At 46.5% G+C, this 17,377-nt stretch overlaps 1 protein-coding gene across 4 annotated transcripts in view; it reads right to left on the bottom strand.

Moving 5' to 3' along the window:
• The window catches only part of FHOD3 (formin homology 2 domain containing 3), a 450,944-nt gene that overhangs the window by 365,086 nt on the left and 68,481 nt on the right, over positions 1-17,377 (bottom strand). For all 4 annotated transcript variants that reach the window (XM_027576518.2, XM_027576519.2, XM_027576520.2 and 1 more), the window contains exon 3: positions 16,836-16,900. In XM_027576518.2, coding sequence (XP_027432319.1) covers positions 16,836-16,900 — 65 coding nt within the window. The remainder of the gene's footprint in view (positions 1-16,835; positions 16,901-17,377) is intronic.

Here is a 17,377-nt window from a genome sequence, read left to right as displayed (position 1 = left end):
TCAACAAGTCTGGAGGCATTTTTTTTTTTTTTTTTTTTTTTTGCTGTCACAACCAGGGATATTGCTACTGGCATCTAGTAGGCAGAGACCAGGGATACTGGTAAACATCCCAGACTGCACAGGATGACCAACCACAATGAAGTATCCTCCCCAAAATGTCAACACTGCTGAGGTGAGGAAATCTGGCTGTAGAGGGAATAAGAGAAAGTGCCCAGGAGACCCAGGCCCTCTTAAAGTGAAGGAAGCATCACGACATTAGATCTAGATCCATCATAAATGCTTTCAACATTACATTTCATGACTGAATTCTAAAATTAAGCAGCACAGCCTCCTGCCCTGCAGCCATCCCAGAAGCATGTGGTGGGCATGACAGACACTCCAGAATGACCACATCACAAACTACTGGAGCTGGCTGCCGCATGGCTGCCTGCTAATTTTAATCTCTCTTTCTCAAAGGTCAGGAATATTTTCAGACCTCTTGGCACACACATATTGTGCACAGACTTGATATATGTTGCTTTCAGTTGGCAAAGCGTTCCATTTGCCAGCACCCCGAGCTGAGTTACAGGCTTAACTTTGTCCCTGTCACTTTCCAAGGGGCTTTCTAGTCCATTATCCTAATTGGCAAATGATATGTAAGTACCAGAAGGCTAAGTGTCCACAATTATATTCATAATGAAAGCTTAATCTCCAAAAGAAAACAGTAATTCATTAAAACCGCCCTTCCCATGTGCCATTACAGTAGCCAAAAGTAAAAGACTGTGCTCCACGGTGAGGTACCAATTAGCTGCCTGAGCATGAAATGCAGACAAGACCAGAAGGGCAAGCAAAAGCTGCATCCTGCCTGGCTCCCGCCAAGCTCTGTCCTTGCTGCACGCAGCCTCGCCGCCTCCCTAGGCCATCTCCTAGGCCATCTCCTAGGCCTAGGTGTGGAGGAGGAGACAGAGGTTGGGGGTCAGGGCCTGGGACGGTGGGAAGCAGTCCTTCCTCGGTCCCCTGCTCGAGGCAGGCTTTTTTTAGCAGATACTTCAGCCTTGGTCTCTATATCTTATCAGCACTGCAGGGAAACTTGAGGTTTCAGGGGAAAAGAGGAAAACTCTCTGGCCTGATATTTCAGCTTGACTCACCATAATCCCAAACTCTTCTGCCCTTCTTCTTCAGACAGGTATGTTAAGGCCCACCGTGCGCTGTGCACTGTGCTGGGGAAGCTTATCATAGCTGCTCCACCAAGTTTACAGGGGGCTGACTGTGCGCCCACCCCCCCCCGGGGGAGTAGGGGGGACCTCACCACCTGACATGGATTAATTCATTTAACTGCCAACAACCTTATGATCATGTCATTTTTACAGGTGAGAAAAGGCAGGCAAGAGAAGTCACTTGCTCAAAGTCACACAGCCTTTTAGTGGTCAAGCCAGGGTGTGAACCAGGTGGACCAGCTCCAACATCTGCCCTCCTGAACAGGGACCACAGCGCCACAGAAGAGCCAGCACTCCTCACGTGCAGGGGGCTGTGACAAGCACTCCATGTGTCCCATCTTATCTGTGGGGGACACAGAAGGCCACCCATCTGGCCCTTTGGTGTGGCGGGGTATGTGAGCCAAGCCTGAAAGTCTCAATAGGCATCAACAAGTGGAGGGCACCAAGTCATGGGGCTCCATGCCCTGTCTGACGGGTCCACAGCAGCCCTGCAGAGTTGATGTTGGAGGGGCAGGACATAAGGCATCTCATCCAGACCCCCAACCACCCCATGAGATGCACAGAATGATGACCACCACTTTACAAGAAAGTCACCTGAGGAGATGAAGTCACTTACTCAAGGTCACATGCTACTCCATGGTAGAACCAAGGCTCCACTCCCCAGGCATGTCTCAAGACTTCCTAAGATCCGGGACATGCCCCTGTGGTTGGAGACCTTGAACTTGCCACACGTCCAATTCCCTGAATTTGCCATTTCCACAGTATGCCCCATAGAACCCACTACTGTTGTAAAGAAGCTTTCCTGGGTAAGAGTGCCCCAACCTGGCTAATGGATCCCCATCTGGACTCCCAAGCACCCAGGAGCACCCCTTCAGATGCAGGGACCCTGATACTTGTATGGGAAGAGGGCCAACCCCTGGCAAAATGACCTCTCTACCTATTCCAGGAGTCCTCTCCCTCAAAAGCAGGTGCTCATATGCCAAGTGCCTCTAAGGACCTCCAAACTCAGTCCACGGAAAGGCTCTGAGCCTCAGCATACCACGGGCCTCCACCCGAAGTGTCCCCTCCCAGGACCACTAGCATCAGCACATGAAACTAGACCTTTTGCTCACGGGAAGATGCTCCAGCATCAGAAACAGCCCTGACTAATGACTGCAACTCAAGTTCTTGGGCTCTCGGCCCTCCAATTCTTCATATCCCAGTGCACGGGCAATCATCACTCCTTGGTCAGTACTCAGGGGTCACCTTCCACAGGCAGGAGGCAAGAAAGCTAAAGCCATGTCATTTCCTGTCCAAAGAGGTGACCTCCTGATCTTTCCAAGTCAGTTTCATTCATGAATGACAGGGTATTGACCTATGCGGTCCTGTCATTATTTCCCCCCAAATGTTGCAATCAGTGCTTCCATAAATTCTGTTCCATGGTTACTCCAGGTCCCAGAGTTTGAGAGTTTAGCTTCCCACTTTCCCCTTAGAATGCTGAGTGGAGAATCACGCCAGGCTTAACAGAACCACCACCATCAGTCAGTGTGGCCTGTCACATCGGTCACTCACAAAGGGACTTTCTAAAGCAGGTTTGCCACACACTCATCTCCAAACCATGTCTGGTTCACACCTTGATACACCAAGCCAGAGGTTAGAGTGTGACGTCCTAAATCGCTTTTGTAGAGAACGTGCTCTCAGAAAAATCAAAACAGGCCGAACTCAGGACAATGGCCATCACGCATGTCCGAACAAGACCCCAGCATGGAACAGGCTCCATCACTTCTAGAACAGCAAGCACAAGGAGAGCAGCTGGATGCACACCCCCAACAGAGTCACGTTTTATTTTAGACTCACTCCCTCTCTTTCACCTCAAATACTCTAGCCTTAAAAAGCAGCAAGCTCAGAGTACCTCCAGTTTTAATTTAGACTGGCACAGCCACGCTGCTCCAAGCTGGAAACACTGCAGAGGCAAGAAAGGCAGAAGCAGCTGTCTGCTGCTCGGCTCTGGACACAGCACCCCTTGCTGCTGAGCACACAGCTTATCTCTAAGCTGCTTGGCCAACGCACTCTATGCCTCCGGGAGAAGGGGTCGAGCTAAAGTATCCACAAGCCCAACTGCTGAGCCCCATATACAGACACCTTCTCTGTGGGGCTCCAGGGGTCCACAGATCACGCTGTGGTCTTTCCCTCCAGAGTTCAGAGGCACACCGGCCACCCTGACGCCTTACCCCCAATGCCACCCCAGAGAGAATTGGCCTCACACCCACAGCCAGACAGGCTTCCTAGTAGTTCAGGGAACGACCCCCGGCCCACTACGGGGATAGGCTGCTCACCCATGGCCAAGCGGAAGATCTTGAAGATCCTCACAATAGGACACTCCAAGGAAAGGGAGAGGCTGAGCCTCACTGGCTCACTGCCTTCCCCCAGGTCCATCCATCTTTCTCCAGCAGGAGTGAGGGCAGCCACAGTATCCTCCTGAGGAGCCAAGGGGAATTCCCTACTCCCGCTGCAAATGGGAAACACAAGATTTAAAGATTCCCCTACGATGTACCCATATTAGAGGAAAACAAAAATCCGTGCCACATCCTCCTGGGGCCAACGTGTCCAGGTAACTAGGATTAAAAAAAAATAAAATAAAATAAAATAACCTCTCCAGAAAGGACAAAAACCAGGAACCATGTAAGTTCATTAGGAAACAAGAAGATGAATTCTTCAATTCTTGGGTCTGGGACTGTTCCTTCCTCAAGGAGTAAGGAAGGAAAAATGCAATGCACCTTGCAGCAATAGGCAGAAATGAAGGGCTGCCTGTTCCCTTCTGACATCCTGGGCCTTTTCAGGGAGCTGAGCTCCAGCCCCCAAAACACCTTTTGTATACTTTCTGTTTCTATCTAAGAAACAATGGACCTGGGAGGCACATGGGGGCCCTGGGGGCTTGTTTTTTCTCTGCTCAGCTTGCTTCACACTTACATCTAGTTTAACAATCAGATTCTGTACACAGGATCAGGAGAAATGAATATAATTAGAATTTTATGAGCAAACTTCCTTGGAGAACAAGAAAGATTCAAGAGAAAATTCTATGTAACCATACTATCAAAGAGACAAAAAATATATTTTCACTGTGTATAGAAAATTGCCCTACTTTGAAATGAATTTCATCCCCAAGTTCAGGTGAGGAAATGAAGGCTTGGGGTAGTTCTAGGATTGGCTCCTAGAAACCAACTCCTTCCTTCGAGGCCTCTTTACCCTTCCACCCTGAGAGGGAGGAAGGTCCTCCATCCCCACCCTTAAGATCACACAGCATCCCTGAGAAACAGGACACAGATCACCCAGTTGGAGAAGCAAGAGGTGAATGGTCAGTGTCCCAATGCTAAAGGCACTGGGGACACAAGGGGTGGGGGGGGCCAGAGTCCTTCCGATGGGGGTGAGGAATAGGAGATGGATGTGGGACCAAGTTCAGGTATCCACTGGACACAGCACAGATCTCAATGGCAGATCTTGAGCTCTGGGAGAGCTGGAAGCTGCAAGCCTAACAGCTTCTAGTTAGAATCATGAGCACGGATCAAAGAGCCTCAGGCCTATTTCCTTTCTAGCACTTAACATGGTGGTGGCACCCATAGGCATTTAATACGTGAAGATTTACTTTCCAAGTCAGGTGGAAAGCTAACCATGTCCAACATTACAGCCATATAAAGGATAGTGATGTTTTCAAACCCCCCCACCAGACACTGTTGACTCTCGGCGGCAGCAACAAACTCACGTTCGTGAGAATTGTGCAGGGCATCCAGATGGCAAGTTCTTGACCTAAGACAGCTGTGTGGCTCGTCAGTCCCTTCAGTTCATAAGGGAAGTGGGAGGGTCTCCGTTCTTGGGGAAATTGGTGCCAGGTCCCAGGTCTGGCAGCCCGACGTGCCGATTCCAGAATTTGAATCCTGCCTGTCACTGCTCCTCCCTCACCCACCTTCTCCCCTCAACTAGGACACTCCTGCAGAGGAACCAGCACCCTCCATTACAGGCTGGGTGCCCACACCTCAGCAGGACTGCTCCAGAGCATCTGCTTTTTATTTTTATTTTTATTTATTCTGCCTCCTCAGCCATTTGTTTAAAATGAAAACATGCCAAAGGAGGGTTATATAAAATATATGTATAAACGCTGATACGTTTTAAATATTTCATCTTGGATCCTAGGTACAAGCTCATGTGGAGTCCTCCCTCATTTGGAGTCCTCCCAAGTCCTCCCCACAAGGCCCAAGTCTGCGGTGGCCTGCCCGCCCGTCAGTGGGGTGGACTCAGCACTCTATTCCCCAAGCTCCCAAGCCAGGTGCCACAGCCTGGCACTCCCTGAGTCTCCTGATAAAGGCCAGGCCTGGAGTCAGATCCCAGAAAGGACCCAACTCCAAACCTTGGATGACAGCCAAGGCAAGGCAGGGCTGCGACTAGAACCCCAAGACAGAGCTGCCCTCTGAGGATCACCATCCCGATACCCGCCGTGAACACAGAGGCCACCAGTTCTGCCCCGGAGAAGCCTGGCCTGAGCTGTTCCAGGCAGTCTGTGAGGCCATCCCAACAGACAGGCCTCACTTCTAGAATCTACTGTCTTCCATCAAAAAAAAAAAAAAAAAGGAAAGAAAGAGGAAAAAGAAAAATCCACAGCATGAATCTCATCCGTGACTCACATGGGCCTTGGCAATTCCCAGTGAGGACAGCTTTGTGGAGCTCCTTTTCAAGTCCCTAATGGGCTGGTAAATGGTTTTACGGCTTTCTGATGAAGTGTGAAGAGCTCTGTGGTACTCTGCTTTGCTTCCTGGTGGCTTCTGAGGCCCTGGAGCCTAAGCCTAATGAAGGGAAGCAGCAGAAGCCCCTGGCCAGCTCATCCCACCCTCAACAACCCCAGTCCCCAAGGTGCAGGCAGGAGGCAGAAGAGACACCAACACATGACCTGGTGGGACAGCTTTTTAAGGTACCCTGGGCCAAAAAAGTCATTTAAAAAAATTCCTCCAGATACAAAGCCAGCTGACAATAACTGTGATAGGTTATTTATGTGTCAAAGTTTACCATCACTAGAGAAGTTGTAGACAAAACATACAGATTATGTATTTTTTTGGTGCAATTTGAACAGCTTATCTGACCATTCTGTAAATCTCAACTTGTACAGAATATTTTGACTACTTTTATAGTACTTAGGACATAATTTTTCCACTTTAAAGTTACACAATGTAACTAGCACTTGGTGTTACATTATGGTGTTTTCACTCCTTTTCATGCACCCAGTTGTCTTGTGTAATGCCTGAGCACATTCTCAGAAGTTTTACCCTCCGTTTCAGGGGTCCCTTCAGGAGAACACCATCATGGAACACACAGAAGGGGAGCATGGAGCTGCCCTCACTCTCACAAAACCCACTTAATTTCAGTCAAGTTGAGAGTTTTTCAGTAAACATGATAATTATTTGATGCTTGCCCACACTGGAACATTCTAAAACGTATCAAAACCAGGGTAACTGAAGAGAAGACCACCACAAAAAAAGACCCCAATGCCACTAGTTATGCAGGAATCATGGACTCAGGATAGCCAACTCCACTCTACCGTATCAAGTAAAATGTTAATGGAAACCTACTGATCTGCAGTTTCAAATCTGTCCACCAAGCAGAAAAGGGGAGCAACTAAATCATACTTGCAACACACAAGTTGAGCATTATATGGGTTTTATAATTAAGAGTTTGACAATGTCTTACCCTAATATTTAATACAATTCTGATACCCAGTGGTGGATGAGGAAGTGGGAGGTAAGACCTGCATTTCATCCAAGTCGGTTCTGTCTCTAAACACATCAGACATGCTACAAGTGCTTTCCTTTGAGAACCAGGGGATGATCACATTTCAGCTTTGCTCTGACCATCTGTCAAGCAACTGTGATGAGGAGGATGAGGCTGTCTGCCACCATTTGCCCAAGGTAGTGCGTGCCGGGCACAGTGCACACTTGTACACATACTATCCCCATGAATGCTCACAGCACCGCCCGGAGGGAGGCACCAGGCCCCCTTGTCCTCACCAGGATAAATAAGCAGACAGACCTCACAAGGTTGAGGGCAGGGGGAGGTAGCAAGGGAGGCCCCAGGCCCCACTCACATGGCTCTTCCTGGCACACATGCAGGCCACCCAGGCCACGAGCCATGTCAGGCACTGCATTCCGGATCCACGCAGCACTCCCACAGAACCCAGAGCCCTCCTGGAAATGCTTTAAAATGACATTCCACCCACGTCCACAGATTTGTTACTATTTACTTTCACATTCTACTTACTGCCTTTTATTCTTCTTCCTAAGAAAATACCAAACAAATTCATTTCTCAAGTAAATGAATTAAACTCGCATCAGTACCATGACCCTTTTAGCAGCTTTTTTGGGGTCCTGGATCAAATTTCAACATCTGTGTGTATAGGCTTTCCCACACCACCAAGTCTTAGACACCAACTGGGTGCCCTACAATTCAGCTCAATTCTGATGCTAACTGTAGATAACATCACATGCCACAGGTTAAGGGCTCAGTCTTCCAAGACTGCCCACCATCTTCAGACACCAATCACAAACCCACGTGCCCCAGTTGGTCACCTGTGCCTCCAATCTACCAGCTTTTGATCAGAGGTTCCAATGAATCCCTCCTTGAGTTTAATTTGATAGAACAGCCCACAGAACTCAAACATTTTACTTGATCACTAGCTTATTATAAAAGAATGTAACTTACATGGAAATGATGCATAAGGCAAAATATAAGAAAGGGGTATGGCCCTTCCATGTTTTCTCCCCGAATCTCCCTGTGTTCACCAACCAGGAACCCTATCCTCTTGGGTTTTTATGGAGGCTTCATTACAGGCATGACTGACTGAATCACTCACCAATGGCTAAGAGGTCAGGGATAGGACTGAAAGTTCCAACTCTCCGATCACATGGGTGGTTCTTCCCGTAACTCACCCCCATCCTTAAGTTAGGGACCAAGTTGCCTCATTAACATAACAAAAGGCACCTTTGTTGCTCTTATCACTTAAGGAATTTCAAGTGTTTTAGGAGCTCTGTGCCAAAAACAGGATGAAGGTCAAGTATTTATCACAAATCATTAGTACAGTGGCTTTCCTCAATCAACAAATACTTTGGGGTCTGCTTCTGCGGGCTGGACACAAAACAGTCCACCTTCAAATGCTCAAGAGCTAACTGCTACCTGGAACAAAAACCCTACCTCCTAGATCTTCCCAGATAAGGACCAGACCTCCAAACCAAGAGCAAGAAGACTCCCAGCCTCCCAGCCCAGAACCCTTGTGTTCCTTCCAGACAGCTCCTAAAGCCAGAGCTGACAGCACATAGTTCTGATCAGTTAAGAGCCTTCATTTCCAGGTCTTCCTCACTTGAAGCCCAAAAGAGAAGCTATGTCCAGACAGGCAGGACGGAAGACCTGAAGGGGTGTGAAAGCTCCAGATCCTCCCACAGCAGTCAGCAGCCCGGCTCGGAAAAAGGGATTTCAACTGCATAACTAAACAGTCAGCTCTTGAAGGGTGAAATCCATTTTTCTCAGCTGATTTAAACTCTCCCCTGAGGCCATCTGTGAACCACACAAGAACTCTGAAAACCGTCCTTTGAAGCCTGGGGAAACTTCGCTTAGGGAAAATGTTTTGAAAGACCTATTTAGAGGTTTGGGTGGCACTTCAGACTTCCTAGACCTGAAAGGTCTCACTGGGCTCTGCAATCACGGATCTAGAAAAGGGCTGAAGACCATATAAATGGCCTAAAGAGCAAAGCAACAGGCCAGTACAAAGGGCACTAGTTGGAGAATTGAGAAATTCAAGCTTTACTCTCTCAGCCCCTCCCATGGCTAGTGAGGGTCCGTGAAACCAAGGGTGGGAAAGGACCCAGCTGCAAAGGTGCCACTCCCTGAACGTGGAGTGGCACATTCATGTTTTTTTAAATGCCCAAGGTAGGGGTCACCTGGGCAGCTCAGTCGGTTGATCATCCAACCCTTGGTTTTGACTCAAGTCATGATCTCAGTTGGAGGATCAAGCCCCACATCAGGCTCTGTACTCAGCATGGAGTCTGCTTCAGATATTCACTATCTCTCAAGTCTTTTTTAAAAATTTAATAAAATGGCCAAGGTAGGCAGTCTATAATTTAGAATTCTTCTCAAACTATCTTCATGGCATTTTACAACTTGAACTACTTGCAGATACATTATCTAATTTTCAGGGTGGTAGTAAGCTGACCATTGAATCTAAAGTGGAATCTTTTTAAAAGGCTAAGAAATTATTGAAGTATCAACTGCCTGCCAAATGCTATACCTTGTCCCACAAAGATTTCCCTAAATCCCTGAAAATAGATCCCCTTCCTGCCCACACCATCATAGTCCAATTACTAGGATAGAAATAAATCACATCACCTCTCAAGTACAATTAACAGAATGTTTTCTTCTTTTTCTTTTAATTTTATTTGAGAGAGAGAGAATGCACATGAGTAGGGGGAGGGACAGAGGGGGGAGAGGGAGGGGGAGAAGCAGACTCCTTGCTGAGCAGGGAGCCAGACTCAGGGCTTGATCCCAGGACCCTGGGATCATAACCTGAGCCGAAGGCAGACGCTTAACTGACTGAGCCACCCAGGAGCTCCTGTTTTCTCCTTTCCAATTAAACTAACAAGATCCCAATTACGCTAACCTTTTTCATTTTCTCCTTTTGCTATTCTGTCACTACTACTCTCGCATATGAACTTGAGACTACAGCACTTATAACCAATTCCCAAACACCTTTTTTACTGTTTTTGAATTAAATTTTAAACTGGCTGCATGTGTTGCTCAACTTCTAATGCTTTCCATGTGTTTCGATTCCCAAGTTAAAACATTTCCCATTTGGTATTTCTAACGCAATGGGAATCAGTAAAATGAGCCAAGAATCCCCACCCAAGAATCCATTTTTTCTAAGTCCCTCAGCAAGACCGGAAAAACACATGGGTGCACATCTAATCCTTGAAGAACCACCTTGTAGCAAGGCATGTGCAAGCCATCAATCCTACTTTTCCGCTCCCATGCCCTCTGGATACCAAGATTTCTAGTAACCAATCACTTTGTTTCCTAACTCTTACTGTTCCATGACAGAAAATGAAGCAGACTCTTCATGGGGGGAGCCTCAGGTGCAGAAAGCCCATCTCTAGAGCTTGCATTACATTCCCCAGGCAGCTCAGACCTACAAGTAAAAAGCATTTATAACGACACTCTAGAACTAACTCAAAGAACTCATTCAAAGGCATGGTGGTTTCCTTACCAGGGGTTGTTTTCTGGATAAAACTGAAGGTTCTGCTGGACAGCAACTTTGGAGTCTAGCTGCCAGCACGTGGTTTAAACTTGTAACATCTGCTACAGGGTGTCCCCACCGCTAGGACTACATTCTCCAGAGTCCATTTCTGCCACAATGTCATGTTCCTTGTTACGGATATAAGCAATTATTAGGACAGGGCAAAGTAAACATCAATAATGGTTCTAAGGCAATGCTCAAATATTATCCAACAATCCAACCTCTTCAGAGATAAAAGGTAAAGTTCTAAAGAGGCAAAGAATGAATAATTTAAATAACGTCAAAGGGGGAAGGTAAGCGCACAAATGTGAAGTGAAACCGCCTTAGGAGACCCCCATATGACTGTTTTTCTTTCTTGTGGGTCAATCCACATTTGCTCATTTTTCCTTCATCTTAATTCCCACAGCTGACCTGAGTTTCCAGCTGTATCTGGAAGGTTCTCATGCTAATTCTCTCATAGGTGTATCTCCTTTATCCACTCCCTGTATTTATGTTTACCTGTATGTCTGTAGACAGTAGAGTCATTTTTAAATTCATTCTCTAATCGTTCTTTTAATTCCTGGCAACAAATCATTCCTGACGTATCTCTATACTATCCTCTAAGATTACAGCATGTGTGGACAGGTGTGACAGAACTCAATAGCCATCAGCATTTAAACGCTAGACTCGGGGCAGTTTAACCACCTAGTGGAATGTTCCACATGCTTCCCCATAGGCTTTCTCCCTTGGCGGGGAGGGGGGGGGTTGGTGAGGGCACATCTGTCAGTCACTGTTTGGCCATAAGTTCCCTTAGAGGTTGCCACCAACACAGAGTGGAAAGGCTGATCCCAGCCCAGACCCAGTGGCCTTCTAGACATGTGGACATTCTGGGAGCTGAGGTAGATTAATAGGAAACAAGTGATGGGAGGTGTTTATCTGATTAGCCCAGAGAGCCTGTTTTTACCTAGAGAACAGAACAGTGGGTAAAAACGGGTCACAGACTTGATGGGGTACAAAAGGGAGGCTGAACAATACACAGGAGTACTACAAGTCTCCTGCTACAAAGGGAGACGCAGAATTTCAAACCTGAGCCCAGTTTGTGCCGAGGCCACAGCCAGCCACCCAGGTCTCTACAGAAAGGCACGGACAGGATATGGGCTCCAGGATTTCTGGAAAATCCATGGATCCCTACATCAAAGGACAGAAAATAGGAAATGTGACCTGCTGTGCCTAACCCCACTAGGGAAGGACATAGCCAGGACACTGTGAGCTTGGCCATCATGACATCCACAAACAGGGCAGGAGGAAACCCCTGCCCTTGTCCCTGTCCCAAGGCTACGGAGGTAGGATAAGAGCAGAATCTGGGGGAATGCAGAGCAGAGTCAGCAAGAAGCCCAGGCCCAAGACTTGGAGTCAGACACAGGAGGGCAGGGGGTACAGGAGAGAAAAGAGGGACTATGGGGGTGGTTCTGGACACAACAGCCTAGGTTATGATTTCCACAGTCACCCAGTAGATGCATGGGGGCCCGCCCCCTTAGACAATATAGCGCCAGCAGCACCTGTGTGGACCCACTCCAGGGGGGCACCCAGGGGGGGCAGGACACCCAAGCTACCACACAGGCTTCCAGTGTCTCAGCGCGCACACGCGCGCGAGCACACACACCCATCCTGCACCCCGTGCGAAGAGGCTCCTCCTCTTGATTAGCTAATTTAGAAATACCACCCAGGTGCTATGAAGCCCAAGAGGGTCAAAAAGGCATTTCCCCATTTGTAGAAGGAAACCTTTAGTTTTCGTGGGAATTCTAGAGTCAGGAGGCAGGGAGGACCACATTGGAACCTAAATATCAGTCCAAAACAGCCCACGCGCGGGGCAAGTGAAACATCAAAAAAAGTTGGAGGGAGGCCTCCCTGCAGGGCCAGAAGGGCTCAGCCACATAAAACCCCAGCTCAAACTTAACACTGAGAGGGAAAGATGCTCAGAAGCAGGGGAAGTGGTACTGGGCCGAGTCAGAAGGCTTGGCAAGGTGTAAGAGGATATAAGCCTAGGCCTAAGAAGGCAGAGCCTGAGGAAAGGACTGGAGAACAAAAATGTATGTGGGGGTTGGGGGTAGGGTGAAGTCAGTGGTCATGAATCCCCTCAGTCACTCCTGCACTAGAAGGTTCTTCCTGAAATGCTAGCCGCCCCCCCGCCCCAACCTCCATTTGTCATTCGCCTCTTCAGTGGAATAGTATAGCACAAAGCAGAACTGCATGACTTAGCTCAGGAGAAGTCTTGGCAAATGATAGCTGATGCCTTGTTCTGTTGTTTGTGTTGCTGGAAATAGACTACTTTTTGCATCAATGGGTGAAGCAGTCTTCTCCTTGTGTGATTTTTCTTGCTTCTACAAGTGTCCTCTCTGCAATTTGACCTTTAACGAGCAAGGAGATTAACTTAATGGAGAGATTAGCCACCTCAGCTACCTTGCCAATTTCTGCCTACCTCATCTGTATCTTCATGAGCAGATCTCATCATCTCCTAGGTTTGGGGAAAATGCCTCTAAAGACTCTAAAAACCCTTTGTACCAGGTTGTCCTTCAAAACTGCCATCGGAAAGGATACTTTGCAACCTTCAGCCAATTTATCCTTTTAACTCAATGCTGGATACTTGAAAGTGTCCACCTTATGGGCCGCAGACTCTCACTGGACAGAGTTTATTCTCTTAATAAGACAGGATCTGGTCCAGAAAACTGAAGCACCGAGGTTTTAAGTCCAACAAAATGCCTTCAAAGCAAGCCAGTAGCAAACACTCAGATATTACCTTAAGGATCCTAACAACTTCAAATCTGTTGTTTTTAAATCCTCAATTCCGTCTCTCGGCCCTACAATTCTTCCACTCCTTTTCTCTTCAAGATGAGATTGAGTCATCAGAGCCCTCTGAACATTTTTCTGGTGTCTGGAAATAGGATCACTTGCAGAGACCAAAAAATTTATTTTCTCTAGCTAACCTCATAAAAATGCAGACTTTACATGCCTGTCATAGATTTTTTTCCATCCATCTCTAAGTTCATGCCTACAAAGTGACCACTGGTTTTTCTGAGGGACTGAAGCTAGATTTGGAAGGCGAGTCATACATTGTTTGCTACATTGTTACATCAAGTGGTCATACTCAGAACTGTGCAAAGAAATAACAATTACAGTGGAGAGGAGCATCTCCATACCAAGATCTCATTCCAACTTTCTGCTTTGGCCCTGCTGCCCTATCAGAAAAGGCCTGTGTTGGCTGCCAGCCATGACCTTCAAAGCAGTGCCCAACGGCCTTCACTTTGTGAGGTCTGTTCGGTTGTGGACCATAAAGGCTCCACTCACTCTTGTCCCAATCAGGGCCAGAGTCCCAAAGTTAACACGGGAGAATTCCAATGGCATGTCACTTCCAATTCATCAACATGCAGTCCTGGATTCTAAACATTCCTATACTTAATAAAAGCAGGAATGAACGAGAAAAGATTGTAGGGTGAAAAAAACATTTGAGAAATTTAGTTGATAACATTTTAAGCCCATAGGCCCAAACTGATCCTGGATCCTTCCAGTCCAATCTCGTGGTGGGGAAAGGGGTCTTTGAGGAAATGGCATACGGTGCCAGGGGTAAGGGAACAGTGATTGTCCAATGCCTGTCATAGTTCAACCATTGCTTATATGGCAAGGAGCGGAAGTCATCTGGAAAAGAAACAAGGACTCAACCAGCTGATGTGAAAAAGGTTTTCTCCCCTCTTGTCATGTTTTCCTTTGTCATTTCGACTGAAGATTGTTCCAGGTTTGGGTTTTTCATCCCAAAGAAATCTCTAATATTGCCATTTGGAAAGGGAAAGAATATGTCACAATGGGGGTTGGTACTTCATACACACGATGCATACATTCCATTTTCGATACATAACCAAAGGGTAATGTTTAGTGCTGTTATAATAAATCTATTCAAGATCTTGCCAATAATGGGAAATGGGACAAGAGCGAGCATTTAATACACAGGAAAAACTTTGCCTTCTTGGGTACTGATGTTAATTTATACAGTCAAACCCTCCTATCCGACATAATTAGGGCTGAGGTAATGAATGGGGAGAATTAAAGCACAAAATCCTTTTGAATAAACATCTTAAGACTTTATTTTAATGTGCAGCTATAGGACCTGATCATCTTGGTTTTGCCTGTGATGAGACACTGGGCATACAGCATAATAAGGACACACACCTTCACACTCACTTTCAAGCTAGGACCTTTCTTTGAATAAGGGTCTATTAACTAGAATTCTCTGTGGACCTTCTTTCATGAACCCCTCCATTGATGTGGTCCCGGGATTTCCAGTCTCAATTTCTGTGAAGTCAAGCAAGAACAGACACTTGTGAAGACTACAGCCCTTCTAGATTTTTTGCAATATTCCAACTTTTATAGTTGTTGCAACCCACCTATGTTGACAAATGCTTTAGTAGTAACCACTTTTGAATCTTGTCCAAAATAGTCAATGAATTTTCAAAGCAGTGACTTTTTATACTCTTACTTAATCAGTTTATAGGATATTCACCTACCACTTCATTCAATTACTTCATTCCAATAGCAAGTGCAACTGGCATTAAGGAGGTTTGGGAACAAACACTCCGATCTCGTCAGCACCCAGTTCAACCCCTCCAGCAGGAAGGAATGCGTGTCCTGGGAGAGCGCAGGATGGGCTGCTGGGGCTCAGTGTGCTATAGTTGTGTGTTTTACATGGTACATATATTACAGGAGACTCCAGAATACCTAAGTTAATGCAGCAAGTCTGTAACATAGAAGCCGGTTTAAAAAAGTCCTGTACTTGAAATATTTAAGTACAAAAAGTGAATTTACATAAAAGGAATTAGTTCATTAGGATTCTGATCTACCCTATTTTAGTGTTAACATGCTTTCCACCACCTTACTATCTTGGTAAATACCAATTCATCTTCATGTCCCAAATCTCTATAGGTTATCAGCTATACTTCAACCAATAGTTAACTTCAACAGTATTCAGCACATAACATACTGGAATTTGTTCTAGATCTGGCTGTGGGAGAAGGTGGGGTTACCCAAAGTCATAGGTCACAGGCCTTTTCTTCAGGTGGACATGATTTATATATATATGAAGTAACAGGGAAAAGTGTAAAGCAGGTAATTAAAAGCAAATGATTAAATATATAGTGCATATTTTTATAGTACATGGTTCATGGTCACTCGGTGCCACGGGCAGTTGAGAAGTGAACAGTCAGTGCTGAAGGTTCTACCGATCTATGTTTCCAACAAGGTTAGGAGCCCTCCCAACCCTGAGGCTGAGGAGTCGGCTATATGATTTCTCGTTGGCCAGTCAGAGATGGTCCCTGGAGACTCTTCCGGCCTCACACATTTAATACTAGATGACCTAAAATTACACGGATTCCCCCCATGTCCAGCCACCTCCTCACCCCATCCCTGGGTCTCCAAAACAGAGAAGCAGGGAGAAAGGGAAGGGACCAGAAACAATCCTTCCCACTCCACTCAGTCCCCACACTCCAGGTGTAGACTGGGCCTCAACACGATGATTTGTGCTCTCTTAATGAGAGGCCCGAATTAAGACCACAACTTATAATAAAAGCAAAAGTACGTGGATATGGAAAACTTCTGTGTATAAAGTGAATTTTAATTTTCTTCTTTTTATGACACTAGATACTTGCCTCAACTTAGCCCAACGCCAGGAGGAAACCAGGCCATGGTTTTAGATACACCTCGCATAAAAATGGTCTACTCCACATCAATAACTGCTTTCATTGCCATTCAACCCCACACGTGTAGGTGGGGAAACCAAGAGGTACAGGAAATAGCTGCAGGAATGGCCCCAGTGGGGTCCCTGTGTGACACTCTCAAACCATTCTGAACCACAAATATATCCCCTCGACACCATATTGCTTTGTCTCTTTGTATGCCCCATGCTACACTGACCCGACAGGTCCGCTTTTTATCACCTGACCACAGCCTGGAGCCGCAACCCCCACGTCCCCACAGGGAGCTTCAAGAGCCACCAGAAGGCACGTGACGATCACTTCAACTGGTTGGAGGTTCACACAGACACTGCCCCCACAAAGAACCTCATCAACAATCTGTATTTACCTCCAGCTCTATTCACTCGCCGAACAGCAAAGGAAATCAGAACAAAACAGGGCTTCAAAAGCTATTGCCGGAAATCGCCTCACTAAACTAACAATCTGGGGTAGGGGCTTACCCAAGGAGATAGCATAACCCTAAGTATCCTAAGTATTTTGTTGCTTAGAGGACGTTTCTTATCACACGTTTAATCACTTGAGGGAAGATGGGAAGTAACTTCTTCCGCACATGTCACTCACCGATGCAGGCGTGGACCCTCACAGACAGCTGTGTCCTCAGGATGATGCTGTGCTTCTTGCCCCGCCTAATGGAGACAGAAAACAAAATGGACACAGGGATCAGAGTGGTCGCCAAGAGGACACCTACATGCTGTCAATCAACTTGAAGCTTCTGGCACACCCACCTCAGAGAGACTCTAGATAAGCAGGGACTGAAACAGAACGAGAATCTACCCTGAAATAACGTGATGTCACAGGGCTTTACAAAAAATTAAACGATGAAGTTTGACTCTGTGGGATCACACACACATTTTATTACCAAACCTGGTCAACTCCTTCCATCCATAGAGTTAGTGTGTACTCATGCTTGACCATGTTGGGAAAAACTTTAAAATCTGTGCCCATCAAGTGAAATCCCTGGAATGTAACACACATCTGCTTGACCATTTTTACATTTTTTGTCTATAGAAGAAGGGCACACAGTGGGGTCATCAAAAAGTCGGTTTGCTGTGCACTAAGTCAAGATGGTTACAACTTTTACCCTTCACTCACAGGAAGTCGGA

The sequence above is a fragment of the Zalophus californianus genome, chromosome 14 (genome assembly GCF_009762305.2).
Source record: "Zalophus californianus isolate mZalCal1 chromosome 14, mZalCal1.pri.v2, whole genome shotgun sequence".
Classification (NCBI taxonomy): domain Eukaryota; kingdom Metazoa; phylum Chordata; class Mammalia; order Carnivora; family Otariidae; genus Zalophus; species Zalophus californianus.
Note: the sequence above shows the minus strand (reverse complement) of the source record. Positions and strands in the feature narration are given on the sequence as shown.